This window comes from Bos indicus x Bos taurus, chromosome 7 (assembly GCF_003369695.1).
Source record: "Bos indicus x Bos taurus breed Angus x Brahman F1 hybrid chromosome 7, Bos_hybrid_MaternalHap_v2.0, whole genome shotgun sequence".
Lineage (NCBI taxonomy): Eukaryota > Metazoa > Chordata > Mammalia > Artiodactyla > Bovidae > Bos > Bos indicus x Bos taurus.
The window spans coordinates 59575895-59592462 of record NC_040082.1 but is presented as its reverse complement, the minus strand read 5'-3'; the positions used below and the strand labels follow the sequence as shown (position 1 = coordinate 59592462).

At 43.4% G+C, this 16568-nt stretch overlaps 1 protein-coding gene across 3 annotated transcripts in view; it reads right to left on the bottom strand.

Moving 5' to 3' along the window:
* Nucleotides 1–11504, bottom strand: part of NRG2 (neuregulin 2) — a 194809-nt gene extending 183305 nt beyond the window's left edge. For all 3 annotated transcript variants that reach the window (XM_027546291.1, XM_027546292.1, XM_027546293.1), the window contains exon 1: nt 10802–11504. In XM_027546291.1, coding sequence (XP_027402092.1) covers nt 10802–11504 — 703 coding nt within the window. The remainder of the gene's footprint in view (nt 1–10801) is intronic.
* Between the last annotated feature and the right edge of the window lie 5064 nt (nt 11505–16568).

The following is a 16568-nucleotide window of genomic DNA, read 5'->3' as shown; positions in this document are numbered from 1 at the left end:
CTTCACCCTACAAATTACATTCTTTCCCAGCAGCAAGGAGTGTCTCTCAGAGCTGGTTAAATCTTGCTCTGTCCGAAGTACTTTACGAGGCTCCATATCCTAGGATTTTCCCAGTATTGACCAGAATCACTTGGGCCAAGCCCCAGCGGTGCCATCTGAAAGGGTTTATTGTCAGTACTTGGCCAAGACAATTTAATCTAAATGTTACTGAGAGGCCAGTGAACGCTACTAGCCTTTTTGGAGAGAGCATTTTCTTTTGAAAATGAGACCTAAAAATATGGGGGAAGTTTTTCTTGGAAAAGCCCCATATTTTGTCTAAAAGAACTGGACTTAATAGAAATTTAGCCCAAGTTGTTAGGTACAGTTTTACCTGCATAGGTACCTATCTCTTGCCTTGTTCCTATTTTCCCACTAGGTCCATCAGACATAAAGTCCAAGGAAAGACTGGGAACTTTGTACTAGAAATTTCTGGAAACTTCTCTGCTTCTTGGCTGAGGGATGGCTGTTACATTTATGAGATAGCAAGTATGACAACAGGCCTAAGTAGAAAGGCTGGAGCAAGATGGGATATGGTGGGGGGATAGAGTGCCAGGTAAGAGGGTCTCAGAAGTGAAACCCATCTAACAGACTGAAAAGGAAACCCTTTATGAGTGAGCAGTCAGACAGACTGCCTTTGGAAGCCCCAGTGTCCTTTGAAAGAAACTCTTCATTTGTGATCCTTGGTTTCACTCTGTAATAAATGAGTCATGTCATGGTGTGAGACTCCATTCTTCCTTTTAAAAACATTATTCTCTTTCAAATTATTATTATTTTTCTCTGAAATACAATCAACCAATGACATTGTTGGGAAAGCTGCAATGGACGCGGCCCTGCTGTTACTTTATTTCTCACTCAGAAACAGGAATTCAGACACAGCAGACCATCTACTTAATCCACCTGTTCTTTCCTGACTGCTAAATAAACTCTCTTCTCTAAAGCCATATAAAATTACTCCAGAGAAGAGCCATCAACTGGGTAGTGCTTGTGAAATTCATTAGTGGCTTAAGCAATATGGTGAGGAGCTATACTGAGATTATGTGTACGGCCACAGGCACTAGTGAAAAGGACTCTGACTTGAGGAAGCTGAGGGCCACAGCCTGCGACAAAGTGATGACTGAGAGCCCTTAGGAGCCCTGAGCTGGAAAAGAACTTGCTCTAGAGAGGACCCTCCCACCCCCACCCAGTAATTTAGCCAAGCAGATATGGCAGAAAATGCCTCGTTTTAAGGAAATGGCGAAAGAATGAACATACTAAAAGAGAGATATGAAGAAACACTGGGCTTCTACTCCATACACTTTCAGAAAAAAAGAATGATCCAAGAACCTGTACTGGCCTCCGGAAGCCCCCAAGCTGCCTAAAGGCAAAGAGGTACAACCACTCCCAATTTGCGATCTCAGTTTACCTCAGTAAGATGCCTCTTACTTCTTTAAGGTATTCAGCCTGAAGCATGAACCAGCCAGAGTAACGGAATCCAACTGGCCATTCCAGTGAGAGACCAGGAGAGGGAATATCCAAAAAGCTCACATGGCAAGTAAGACTGAAGAATTTTGCAGAATGCAAACGAACTAAAAGACAGGAATGAAACACAAGCAAAAATATTGACATGTATGAGGAAAACCATCTAGAGATAGTTCTAAAACTCAAGAACAGAATTACTCACAAGAAAAAGAAGAAACTATAGACTATCAAGGGAAAAACAAAACAAAACCCTGAAACATAACAAAGCAGCAAAATTCTGCCTTTTATCCAAATGTCTGAAGATGTTTTCCATAGTTAGTCTAGTCCCTTAGCCTGAGCTGACATTTGAGGAATCTCAAAATCTATCTGGGACAAAGTGATCTTACTTTGTGATCTAAAGCAAAGGTCTAACTGCTCCCTTACTTAGCAATGGCCAGTAATCAAATATTTACAAAACCATATCTTAAGTTTCAGGCCCCAAAGATCTTATAATCAGGAGAAGGAGCTAAGACACTGACCCTAGCAAGATAATTAGCAGTCCATGGCATTAAATCATGTGTCATACAAGTGATATAGGCCATAAACACTAAAAGTCCAAGAATAAGAAAAAACAATACTTCTTGAGGTCAAGAATGTGTGGCCAGTCTAGGATCTGAGGGGTAATAATACCCAGCAGATATTTAGAGGATGCAGAGTCTTTGTTCTAAAACATTTAAGAAGCAAAGCTTCATACTTCCAATGGGTTCCAATGGGTGCCACACATCAATTAATTAATTAAAATTAAACCCCACAAGCTCCCCAAATGCCACCTCTTACATGCCACCACCTGTACCCTCTCTGACCCAAGACAGCCACCAGACCCAGCCCAGCCCAGTGTAGAAACAAGGAAAGAAAGAGTATGAATGATTCAGTGTAAACCCATCCCCAACTCTGGAAACCCCCAAATCAAATCAGGATGAATCAGGAACCTGCTTTCTTTGAAAGAAAAAAGGACGCTTTCAGCCATTTTCCAGGGACTTTCAGCAACTCCTCCTAACAATACAATTTAAGATAAGACCTGTCAAAGTAAAAGAGCAGCCTGGCGGGACTCCTGAATGTGAACCCTTGGTTGACCCCACAAGCATGATGAAATTTTGAAAGGGTCAATTTGGAGTCTGAGTCTTAGTCCTCCCATTGGTGAAACAGAGAAAAGCAGTTTCTATCCATGGGCTTCTCAAAAAATTGACTACATAGACCCATGGACACATTAAAATTTGTAGTCTACTTGGGACCTCCATAGGCCCAGCATTCATATCCTGGAGTCTCATGGGCTTCCCTACAATGAGACCACAGATATAATACAGTTGTCACTAAAAATTTCTCCCCTTGTCTGCCTCCAGTCCTCCAGAACTTAGTATTTTCACTTACTAGTTGCTCACGTTGGTCTAAGTTAAGAAGATTTTGTTGATAACACTTATTGAGCAAGTGCTGTATTAATTATTTTACATGCATTATCTCATTTAATACTCATAGCAAGACTATTACGAGCAATCACTATCACCATTTATAGAAAACTGAGATACAGAATGTAATATGCCCAACATCACCTAGTCACAAAATGTACAAGATGGTTTCTGAACTCAGGTTCACTTGGCTGTACAGCACAAACTCTCAGTCATTACACTATAGTTAGCAGACTTTTTCTTTTTAAAAGAAGAAAAACCTTCAGCTAACATCCTTAATAGTGAAAGTCTATAAATGTTTTCCCCCAAAGAATAGGACAAGGATGTTCATTTTCATTACACTTATTCAACATTATACTTGGCAGTTCCAGCCAGTGGAATAAGGCAAGAAAAAGAAATAAAGGCAAACAGATTAGAAAGGAAAAAGCAAAGCTGTCTCTTATTCACTGACAATATAGTCATGTACATAGAAAAAAATCCTTAGTAACTCTACCCCCCTAAAAGGGTTATTCAAGTGAATAAGTGAATTTATTAAGGTCACAGGATACAAAGTCAATATTTTAAAAATTGTTTTTCTATATGCTAGCAATGAATTAAAAAAAAAACAATTTTTTTCTATATGCTAGCAATGAATAGGAGAAGGCAATGGCACCCCACTCCAGTACTCTTGCCTGGAAAATCCCATGGACAGAGAAGCCTGGTAGGCTGCAGTCCATGGGGTCGCTAAGAGTTAGACACGACTGAGCGACTTCACTTTCACTTTTCACTTTCACGCATTGGAGGAGGAAATGGCAACCCACTCCAGTGTTCTTGCCTGGAGAATCCCAGGGATGGCGGGGCCTGGTGGGCTGCCATCTATGGGGTCGCACAGAGTCAGACATGACTGAAGTGACTTAACAGCAGTAGCAGCAGCAGCAGAAATGAATAAGTGGAAAACAAAATTAAACAAAAATGCCATTTACAAAAGCATCCAGAAAACGTGAAGTACTAAGAAAAAATATGTAAAAGACTCATTTACTGAAAACTACAACACATTATTGAGCTGCTTTTAACCTAAGCCTTCAAGTACTACTTCCATAATTACAAATAAACTCATCAGTCTAGCACTCAAGGTGGGTGGAAATATCATTCTAATTTACCTCTCTAGATCCTGTGCCCATTTGTCCCTTTCTTCCTGGTTATTTTGTATACTACATACATGCCCCTCTGCTACTGAGAATGCTATTCTGCTTATAGGAATTGATTTAATCAATTAGTTCATCTCTATCCATAAACCACCTCCACCTCATCTATCTGACTCTTAAAATCCCATCTCAAACTACTTATCAAAGAAACTTTAATCTTCTAACCAAATCTTTCTTTTATGACTCTTGCCCTCCTTCCAAAAGCACTACATTGGTATATCTTATGGCATTTACCATATGCTAGATTGAATTACTGTTACATCTTTGTACTTTTAGATTATAAGCTCCTTGGTGACAGGGACTGTGTCTGATGTAGCTCCCCTAAAGTATCTAGTTCTTTACACAGAGCATACATTCCAATACTTGTTGAAGCAAACACTTGAAAGATGGAAATGAAAGGAAGTTCTTTTAGTAATAATACAACCTCTAGGATACCAAATTGCATCACTGTCACAAATTAATAATGTCCTGACTTTCCCATGGGCTGGACCAGGTATTTAGCCATGTGGTAACCTTACTCTCATTCAATCCTAAGTAATGTTAGTTCAGCTTGGCTTCTGTTTGGACCAACATCAAGATCAAGACCAAGTAAAACATCCTAGCCTAGAGGACAGACAGATCCTCAATCTGTACAAACAGACGAGTGAGGGAAAGAGGTGGGGAAGCCAAAGTCCTCAGTACAAGGCAGGAAACAAAGAAAAAAGAGAACCATTAGAGACTCTGTTTCAGAAGAGAGAATAAAAAGAAACCTGAACATCACATCTTGGGGGTTTGTGGTGCTAATGGAATAAGGAAACTCTCTAGGATACCTGTGTCTCTGCTACTCTGGAAACGTCGGCAAGGGCAAATGGAATGTTAACTGCCCCCAGCCCCACCCCAGGAGGCAAGCAGCACAATCAGGTTCTGAGCTGAGGCACAGACAAGAGCTACAGGCTCTGTCCCAGAGAAGGTCCCTGGAGAGGCTGTTTGGATCTCACTGCATGTACAGAGCAGGAAGGGAATGTTACTGTAGAATGGAGCTTGCATGCCACATTCTGCCAGCAGCAACTAGCCAGAGCAAGAAGGCTCCTTAACTCAACCTCATTTCATAATTACCAAAAACATCACAGCTGATTAGCACCAAAAGCTCTCAGTCAGTGTGACTCTCTGTCTTCTGATCCCAGGCTGGCAAAAGCTTCCCAGCTCTTGATGTGGGTACAGCACATCCTCTTTCATGTCATACTAAAGCCTTTTAATCATCCTCCAGGCTTGCTTCAGTTCCTACAGGCTTGCTTGAAACGCTGCTCACCAAGATCATCCATGTGTACTGTTGTTTTTAAAGGAGTCTACTTGAATTTCACATGACAGTCATTTTTCCAAACTTGTCATAATGCCCAATGTTCAATTCATTTACTGTCCCAATTTTCTAAAGAGTTCCCTATATCATCTCTTGAAATTCAATGTACATATTCCAATAAGTAAGTGGGAAGGATTAATTCACAGGAAACAAGTAAGACAAAAATCCCCATTTCACACACATCCTTCCAAACTCAAAATGTGGAGGGAAATTACTTTTACTTTTGGCGTAAATTATACTAACAACACCTCAGATCCTGAAAAGAAAGTTCCAAGAACAAGTGTCAAAGACTACACAGGGGAAAATTCACTGATACTGAGATCATCATTCCTTTTCCAAGTCAGTGTTCTGTGCCACTAACTGCCGTGTGCCACTAAGCCAACAGGCTTTAGAGGGTTAAGAATACCCAATGTTTAGGTTTGCGTATTTGCTTTAAACCCTACTTTTCCAAATGGCAATTCTTTGATCCTCTGAAAATTTAACACTACATTCAAGTCAGCTACCTTAAACGTACTTCAAGATTGTATTCGAGTGGCCCATTCACTGTGGATTCCTACCAGCTTTACACGAATATGGTCAAAATCAAATTCTTTCTCAGCAACTGGGGTCTTTGGCTTCTAAATGAGAATTAAAGCAATCAGGCACTGTGGAGTTTTCTCTTCCCATATATGGGATCATGTGATTTCCCACACGGACACTATTGTGAGATGACCTACCAAGAGTGCAAACAGCAGCAACTGCTATGTGAGTAGAGCTGCTGCCCTAAAGCTCAGTGATAAACCTCTGCATCTTCCTTTGAGCATCTCAATTAAGACTCACTCACAAAATGCACTGTCATGGAAAACCTCTTAATGGCAAAGTATCTGAAAAATAAGTTGGCATTTTTATTCCTTACCCTAGGGTTATATTTGTAAGGCAGGATACTGGCTGAGATCTTGAATTAGGTTTAAAAAAAAGTTATATATATACTACTGGGGAAGAATTTACCATAACATTGACTTAATGGAAAAATTAACATTCTCCATCTGTTAAGAAAAAATACAAGATTACTTTGAAAAATATTTTGCTTTTAGGGAAATACACATTTCAAGATACGTAATAATTGCCTAAGATCTGGGTAGCTGAGGACAGGGGAAAAGAAGGAAACTTTTCGCTGTATATTCTTGTGTGCTTTCTAAATTTTGAGCCATATGAAGGTTTTACATATTCAAACTATATATAAATCTTATAAGAGAAAAGTTAATGACATGTTTGCTATTAGAAAATGAAATTAAAATATCCCAGATAATAAAAGATAGTTAAGAGCACTGGGACCAAGAAGAAGTTAGTCACCTACTTAGTTAATATACCACCCCCTCTAGCTCCCAGATCTTTTGTTAATTCAAGCTGATAGTTATTTCTGTTCAGACATGGGAGTTGGGGGAGGTGATAAACTGCCCTCTAAAAAAAGGGGGAGTCTTCTCCAACAAGATGTAGATTCTCCACAAATCCCATTAACACTAATCAGCATAATGATTAAGCACATTGTGGTTAAGTACTCTAGTTGATAACAACTCCTTAAGAGAAAAAGGTTCCCATAGCGACAGGTATGGGCTTATCATCAAACTCAGCTTTTCAGCACCAGACTTGGTGTCACAGATAGGAGAAATAAGACTGGTTCAGTATTAATCTGGAGGCCTGCTTTTTGAACTTCACTTGACTTCACCCATTCAAAAGACACTTATGAGAATCCCTCTGTAAACCAGGGGCAGTACCAAATATTGAAGGGCAGGAAAGGAGAAAGACCTCAAAGATAAGATATGGTTCCTGCCCCAAGAATCCCTATCGGCTGAGAAACACAGCCACTGAAAGAAATAATGACATTATAATGATAATTCTACCCTTAAATCTATAACCAAGCCTGTCCTCACTACTAGGACCGGTCAGTTTCTAATCTACTTTCACTTTCCCATCTTCTAGCTGCAGCACAGCTGGGTTTCCAGCTGGCTGGGGAAGAAAAGATTCTTTAAATAAACAGCATTTTAAAAATATGCAGTTGCTTTTGCTATACTGAATGTTGTGGACCACCTTGCTCTAATATGTGAATCTGAGTGCCACATTAATTTAAACTATTCTAAAGAACATAAAGATCCCTAGGAATACACCTTTTCTATCTTTAACAACAAAGTACACTATATATTGGAAGAAAAGGCCAATTCAGAAAGTCCCAAAGGAAGAATGATTTTTCTTTAAAAAAAAATTATATTTATTGCATCTATTTAATAATGAAACAATTTAAAAGCCATATACATATAGGAGAGCAACAAGAAAGGGTGTGATTAAGCCAAAATATATGCAACCATCATTAAAAATGCAGGACTATTTGCAGAACAGGATGCTTCCATAGCATTGTACAGAATTTCTAAACCCTGAGAGTCCTTTTCGAATCTTTTTCCTGTCCTTCCCTCAGAAGGTGCAGAAAACACATCCCTGTATGTAGTCTTCTGAGAAATGCAAAGATTTTACTCCACTCTTTACCACCAGAGGTAGTAATTTGGGATGAATGATACACATTAGATCTATAAAAAAGGCCTCTGGCAAATACTGCTATTCCAGGAGGATTTCACAGGCTTCAAGTCAACATTTCATACTTGTGGTAAAATTACTCACTTGCGAAGACCTTCATCTCTCCATAGGGCACCTTGTCCCCAGATCCTGGCCCACCAAAATACAGCTTTCTGAAAGATCTCCCTAGGAACCATACCTCCCAGAACCCAGACAGTTCAGAGCTGAAACTGGCTAAACAAAGTAACAATTCAACCACAGTTGCTCAATATAATGGCCATGATGACAGTTTCCAGGTGCCAGTTTCCCTATTTTGCAATGGGCAGATCTGCTCCAAGGAGAAAATGTTCCCAATGACCCTTTGGCCCAGAGGGTTTTCTTTAGACATAGAAAACAGAAAATGAATTTGTTAGTTATTTCCTGCTGAACACAAGGAAGGTGTTGTGGTTAGTTAAAAGGATTTGCTTCCTTATTTAATATACCATTACTAGTGCATGTTTTCTTTAAAAACATTGTAGAAAATAAGAAAATGCAGTTTATGCTCTTCTGTCATATTATCACCAGTTCCACACGTTTTCTCCAGAAAATGTCCTTTAATTTCTAATCTCCTTACCTAAAGCTCCCCCCAACCTGATGAGTATCTATTTACCACCAATTCAAAGCAAAAATTTTTGTATTCTAAAATGTTTACTCCCATACATGTTCCTGCCCCTTGATAATCTGTGATGTGAGGGCCTTCTCATGAGCAGTGCTTGCAGCCCTAAATTTACCTTTCTGAGAACTACATTACACATGCTATGTTTACGAGATGATCGCAACCTAAAAGTGGACTATATTTCTGACCCTGAGGTCTTTCATGATCTCCACATTCAACTATTAAGCTATTAAACACTCACTAAAACAAACAAGGTATAACTGAAGGAAGAAGGGGGAACAGAGGAGCAAGACAGGGGATGATGACCACTGGGGCTTGGTGCACCAGCTGGGGATTAGGTGGTGATGTACACAGTGCTCACTCAGGAGCAACTCACTGAAAACCCAAACAGAAGCTGTCCTTGGACAAGGTTCAATAAATGTTTTTACTATCTATTTCTCGCTGCATAATACAGTTCCACAGCTCCCCCAAGGAATCTCAGGGGGAAAAAAAAAATCACTTAACAGAATAAAAAATTAGAAATTCTTAACTGGTCTCAACTTATCATAAAATGTTTCAGAGCATAAAACCAACATTAAAGAGCAGTCAACAATATTCCTCAGAACAATGTCAGAGACAGAAACTGTTGTTATCACCAAAAGTTTCTTTCTTCCTTAAGACACTGCAAGATTCTTCTGATTAAAGTGATCACAGTTTAACATAATACCTAGATATAGTCCCACCACAAATTAAAATTTGTCTTCTGAAGGACAGGGGCAGGGAGGGGGCAGGGGACATGCGGTAGAAAAGAAGCTTCCAAAAGTCAAAGGCATTGATCTAGAAAGATGAGGGCAGCAAAACTTCCTCTGAGCTGTTACACATTCTTTGCTACTCAGTCTTATTTACACTACTCAGAAGCAGTTGGTAAACTAGTAAATATACCAATTTCTATGACAGACCAGGGTATCTATCACAATTCAGTGACTGCACAGCTCAGACGCACACTGCAAACATCAAATTCAGCTTCAATTGGGACGAAATGAAACCCCAATATGAATAAGCACAAGACAGGCTAACACCAAACACTCCAGTCCAGCCACAGTTTGGTTTGAAATAGCTTCCTGAGAAGTAATTACTGGATTCAGGGACAAAGAGGAAAAGATCTTAAACTGACATTTCTTTGACTTTTGACATGGGAGACTCCATTCCCAGCTGCACATATCGACAGACTTCAGTGTTGTTTCTCATCACCTGCCTTCCTGTGCAGCACCCAACATCATAAAGATGAGATATGCAGTCAACACATCCTGCGCGGTAAGATGTCAGAGCTGAACTTCCCAGCATTCAGGAGAAGTTACTCTATTTCACCCGTCATCACAAGCAACAGACCTAGGAAGATCTCTCAGAAACAGCCAAAACAGCTGTCTGCTCACTAGTACTGGAGGTTAAGAGAGGGCTATGCAACCAGCTCAGCAAAGACAAGCAATCACGATGGAGGAAAACAAAACAAAACAAAACCCTGAACCACATGGGGGACAGAAAACAGTAGCAGAAAAAGTCCAACTCTGCCTGCGCCAGCCAGCGGTGTGGATGAGCTGAGCCCGAAGCCCAGGAGAGGAAGGAGGGGGCGGGGGCCATCATTCCCTAGGAGAACTTGTAAGCGGAGGCCTTCACAGCCTGGGAGTCTGCCCAGCTGCTCCTGCAGACCCTGCCAGCCTGGGCAAGGCAGGCCCTTGGGAGCAGAGCGGGCAAGGCCTCCGAGGGTCACTCCTGACTCACTGAGCTTCGGGCCAGCAACACGCGGACCTCTCCGTTTTTCCTGCCGCTACTGGGCTATGATGGCAGCTTTCCAGCCCCACATGCCATACATCAGCCGCAGATCCCTGCTGGCACAGGCCAGCGCGTCCCCCCGCCCCCCAGCCCTGGCACACTTCGAGCCTAATCTTCTTTCTCCCCAATACCAACCCCGTCACCCACCATTCCAAAAGCCCTGCTCAGGGGCAGCCCCACCACCAGTTCTCCCGCCACCCCCCAACCCCCACCCCTCACCAGCGGCCCCGGGCGCTGCCAGGCCCGGGCACCTGCAGATACCTCCCGCCCCACCCCCATCTTCCACCACCTCGCCCCTCCCCCCTTTCTCCAGCAGAGAGAGGGGGCAACTCACCGCAGTCAGTGCACAGGATCTTGCCCACCTCTTTCTTGAGGTTTTTGCCGTTGGTGTTGAGAGGGGCAAAGGCTGTCTTAAAGACCAAGGGCTGCTCCGTGGGCTCCAGGAAAAAGATATAGCGCTGGTTCCTTTCGAGCGGCGCACAGGAGCCCACGCTGATCACCTGCTCGCGCTGCAGTCCCCCGCTCCGGAGCGGCCACTTGTCCAGCACCTTCACCAGCGCCACCCGACCCGAGGCGGGCGGCTCTCGGGTGCTGTTGGAGCTGGAACCGCCGCCGGCCGGGGCCAGCCCCTGTACCTTGCCCTCCACCACCACGGGCGCCTTGTACGCCTGGTCCTGCACCGACTTGAGGCTAGGCGAGTAGCAGGCGAGTGACACACCGAAGAGCAGCATAGAGAAGCCGGGGGCCGGGTCGCGCCTCATGCCTCCGGCGGCTGCGGGTCGCGAGCGGGCGGCGGCTCTCCGGGCTGCGGGGCTGCGGAGCTGCGGCTGTTGCGGCGGCCGCGGCTTTGGGGGCGCAGCGGGACGAGAGATGCTGCTGCTGTTGATGTGGCTGCTGCTGCTCCTGCCGCTCTCGCCGCTGCTGCCGCTGCCGCTGCTGCTGCTGCTCCTCTCGCTGCTGCTGTCGCTGTAGCTGCTGCACCGAGCCTTCTCCACTGGCGGCGGCGGCGGCAGCGCTAAGCAGCAAACCTGCCGCATCTGGCCAGGCCATTTGGGGGGCTCCGCCGCTCCGCCGCCGCCGCCGCCGCCTTGGGAGGGGAAACCAGAGCCCGCTGGAAAACCGGAAACAGCGTAACGTTAGCGCCCAGTAGCCCTCCACCGGCGGCCCGAGGAGGTGGCCCAGCTAGGGCATGGGGGCAGGCGGCGAGCGGGCCGAGATGCGCAGCGCGGAGCGGCGCAGCGCTCCCACCCTGCGCGCCGGGACCGGGAGGAGGATGCGGAGGATGGGACGTCCTCCCACTTGCTCTCTCGCGCCCCCTCTACCCCCGAACCGAGTAGGGAGCGCGGCTTCTGCAGGGGAAGCTTGGGACTGCACTGCTTTAGTGCCCAGCTTCAGGCCCCGCAGGGAAGCGGGAGGAATCGTGCTACCCTGTGCTTTGGGGATTTATGGGCAAGACAGTGGGGGTAGTGCGTGAGCAGAGGGCGGGGTAGAGGTAGCAGATTCTGGTACCGTCCTATGAAGGTGGGAGTAGGACACAGGGTGTACCCTACCTTTGGACATCGACTGTGGGAGCCAGGGAGATGCCACGGCCCGGGTGACTGACCTGCCTCCTGGGTTGTATATTCCCTTCCCCGGCAGGACCCTAGGGGCCAGTCCCTAATTGAGCCCACGGGCTTGGCCCTCCACCGCCTGCTGAGTGGCTGGAGATTCGAGTCAGCTGGGGAGGATCCCAGCCCCGTCATTTGGGGGAAGAGTTGAGGCTATATGGAGTCTTGGCTAGGCGTTGGGGCCACCCAACCAGGGGTGGTGGTTAAGAGAGGGTCCAGCCTCTAAGTCTCTGGGCTTTCTCCAGCAGCCAGGCAGAACCAGGCTGCATGCTACACAACCTCATTACCTTCTTCTTTTTTTCCCCCTTAAAGCCACTCCCTAAGGAGGTGGGGGCTTCTTGGGAGCCAACCTGAGAGCCAGAGACGGTCAGGGCCAGAGCTACCCCCACAGGAAATGGTTTCTTTCTCAAAGATCGATGCTTGCAAGAGGCAGGAGAGTTTGCTTCACTGAAGCCAGCATCTGATTTTAAAAAGCAAGTTAAGGATCCTTTCTCACTCTATCATTAAGGATCCAGAGAGTTTTTAATACCCAGCTATGTCCTTGAAGGATACGGGAGCTCAGGAATTCCAGTAAGGTCTTAGAGAATCTTATCCTCGACTGAAGACTGCAGGAAACCAGCCGGAGGACGGAGGACGTCTAACTTGAGCTGGGAATGCTATTCTGGAAAGGGAGGAGGGAGCTAGAGCTTTCCCTCCTAGCTAAGAGACATTCCAAACTTAACATACTCAAAGCCAACATCATTATTTCTCCCACTCAACTCCAAATTCCATGTAATTATTAAGGGAACCATTTTATACTTGGCCAGCCAACCCGGCACAGTAAGACCCTCAGTCTCATTTTATTATCCCTTATCCAACCAACCTTTAAGTCCTTCGCCTCTACCTTTTTTAAAAAAATCCCTACCTTTTAAAAAGCCCCTACCTTAAAAAAAACAAAAAAAAAACACCATTTATCTAGTTCCTTTGCAACTCTGTGTGAATACCTGAGGTGCAGGTGTTCCTCATCTCTTCCCTGACCACCGCAAAGCCTTCTAACCGGTTTCTACACTTTTCACCTCATCACCCTCCTCCAGTTCTACCACTGCCAGAGTGATCTTCTAAAAATAAAATATAAATATGATTTGGCCATGCCACTGCCCTCAGGAGTAAAGTCCAAACTCTCCAGCATGGCTCTTCATGGGTTCCTTCTACATAGTCAGTTCAATCCTCTGGGAGCCAAGCCTCTGCCCTAGCAATCCTCAGCACTTTGTGCTGGTTCTGGGTGTGCTCTGGCCGTGATGTCTCTTGTATCCAAGAAGTCACAGCTCTGCCTTGTCCACTTGGAAAACTATTCTAGCTCTAAGGCCCAGCTCAGCAGTATGCCTCATCCCTCCCTGGCTATGTGTGTACCACCATCCCCACCACCAGACACACACAAGAGAGGAAGCTAAGCCCTTCCTCTTCTGCACTACCAAGGGCCATGTACGTATTACTATTATGGCAAAGACCTGTACTGTACTTCAAGCAGCTATTAATAGGTCTGCTTTAGACCCATCAGGCCGAGCACCTTAATGGCAGGGACTTATCCTATTAGTCTTTGGATGCCAAAGGGGCCCCCAACACAGTGCCTGGCATAGAGTAAAGATCAGCAAATCCTCAGAAGGAAGGAAGGTAGGAATTATTGAATGGAAACTCAGCTCTCTTAAAGGCATCAAGCCCATCTTATTGACCCCTTCAGTGTCTCCTTTTCTGTTTTCAGCCATCATAGCTATAAGGAAGATTACTAACTCCACCTTCTCATTTTTTTCAATGGAAGAGACAATCCCAGGGAGGAAAAGGAGATTACTCAAGATCACACACAGCCAAGATTATACTCAATCTTCTGTTTCTGAGACCAGAGTAGTCAGAGTAGACCAGTGGAGAGCTTGCATTCTAGGGTCAAGCAGTGCTGGGTTTCATACCAATTTTGTACATTATTAATTTGGGCTTGACTCTATTTCCCTCTCTAGGGCTTAGCTTCTTTATTCATATCATAGGGATCATACTGAGGTCTACCTCACAAACTGTTTTTTGCTCATTATGTACTTAGTTCAATAAATATCTGGCTGAGTGTCTCTTCTGTGCCAGGCACCAAAGCCTAGGACTCAGTGGAAATACTGCAGTGAGCCGAACTGACACTGTCCCCACCCCCAAAGCTCTTACTCCATCTGGGGAGACAACAGCAAACAAGCAGGTGAATAGGTAACTGTCCTGATGGAAAAAAAAAACAAACAAACCAGGATGAGATAATAGGAAATGATGGGAAAAGGGGAGAGGATAGGTCTTCTTGGATAAGGGAAGGTTTCTCTGAGGAGATAACATTTAAACTAGGATTAGAAGGATTTGAAGGATGTGGATTATGTGAGATAATAAGTGTAAAGTGCTTAGAACAATGTCTGGTGTAGAGTAAGGGCCAAAATTAATGCTGAATGTTATTGATATTTTACTTATACCAGTGTGTAAGTAATCTCAGAGCTGAGACTCTCTATGTGGTATGTAGTTATTGCACACTAGGACTTTCTGTATATTAAAAATGCAATGAAATTTTGCAATACTAGATGCCAGTGTAATGAATAAAAATACATATTCTATCTCTTTTTTTTCACATATCCATTTTCAAGTATAACATGACATGGTTAAGTATGCAGAAGCGTGCAACAGGTGAAGAAAAGTGGCAAGATATGCTATCATTTGATCTTTTCTTAAAGGACAAATAATTGAAAAAACATTAATAAAAGATAAATACATAAATATTTGTAGATTCTAGATTACCTTTGAGTGGACACAGCAGAAATGGAAACAATAGTATTTTTCTGGAGAAGGGCAATAGAGGAATGGTGTGCAAGAATACTTTTCATGATGTTCCCTTTTGTACCTTGTGAATTTTTTACCACATTCATATAACATCTATTTAAAAAAATGTTAGATCTTCTAATCATTTTTAGTGGTGCTTATTTTTTTGTCATGCATTTTCTAAATCAAAAGCTACTGAAAGTAGAACTATTATTTTATGGAATTTCTTGAAAATTTTTTTAACTTTAAAATAAGATTCTGGTGCTAAAAAAAGGGGGTTGAGAATTATTGCACTATAATCTTATCTTCTTTAGAATACAAAAATGTTTTGAGATCCCAACAGTCCACTAGAAATCCTGTGGCCACAGAGGGTGGAGACTTAGGCAGAGATTTCTAAAATGAAGAGATGTCCTTGTCCAGATTTCCCCAAGGTGTGGTGTGTGTGAGCTTTCAGAGTTAACATCAGCCGTTTAGTAAAGGAGATCAGGGTGTCTGGTTTGCTAGGACAGTTCGATTCTCTTCTGGCTTTTCCTTAGGGATCAAAGTGAATTGGTACACAGTCTTCAAAAGTAAAGCTTGATATTCTGAACATGCTAGCTCTTCAGTGTAATTCAATAATTGCTTGTCAAAAGAATAATAGCTACCATATTTAAATGCCCCCTGTGGGACTTCCCTGGTGGTCCAGTGGCTAAGACTCTGAGCTCCCAATGCAGGGGGTCCAGGTTCCATCCCTGGTCAGGGAACTAGATTCCATGTGCCACAACTAAGAAATGGTGCAGCCAAATAAATGATCTTTTAATAACAAAAATTGTTTTAATTTAAATGGCCCCCTGTATGTTAGGAATTTCGTGTTTCCTAAAGCCATGCCCCAACGACTTTGCATTTCAGAAACTGAAGAGATTTACAGAGGTTTCATAACTTGCCCAAGCAAGCAGTGTTGGGATGCCCGTTCAGGCTTGCTTTGTGTTCAACACCACCATGTCTCTTTGAGGAAAGGAGTCTTACAGCCTCCCTTTCACTGTCATCTGAGAGGTCGCCAGTCTCTCTAAAATACTTCCACCAATGTCAGACTATCTGAAGTCTATGACACTGGAGAGCAGATGGTTTAAGCATCAGTTAAAAAAAAAAAAAATGAGGAAAACTGAGACTCTGAGAGAACCTGTGACTGTCCCAGGATCACAAGCTACGGATAGGGCCAAGGTTTCTCACAAATCCAAGCTCACATTTTGAGGCTTTTTTTTTTGCAGGGGGCGGGGGGGGTTCTTTTTTTTTCTTCTGTACTTATTTTTCTTTATTGATATAATATAATTAACCAAGTTGTCATATATTTAAAGTATACAATATGATACTATGATACCTGTATACATTGTGAAAGGATTCCTGCAATTGAGTTAATATTAGCATTTCCATCACCTTTTATATTCCCCCCCTTTTTTAATGAGAACATTAAGTTCTACTGTCTTAGCAAATTTCAACTATAGAATAATTATTAACCATGGTATACATTATATCCTAAGAGCACATTCATGTTATAACTGAAAGTTTATACTCTTTCCTACCAACCTCTCCCCGTTTTCCCTCACTCCTCAGCCCCTGGCAGCCACCATTTTATTCTCTGTTTCTATGGGTTTTTTTGTTTGTTTGTTCGTTCTAGATTTTAAATATAAATGATACCATGTAGTA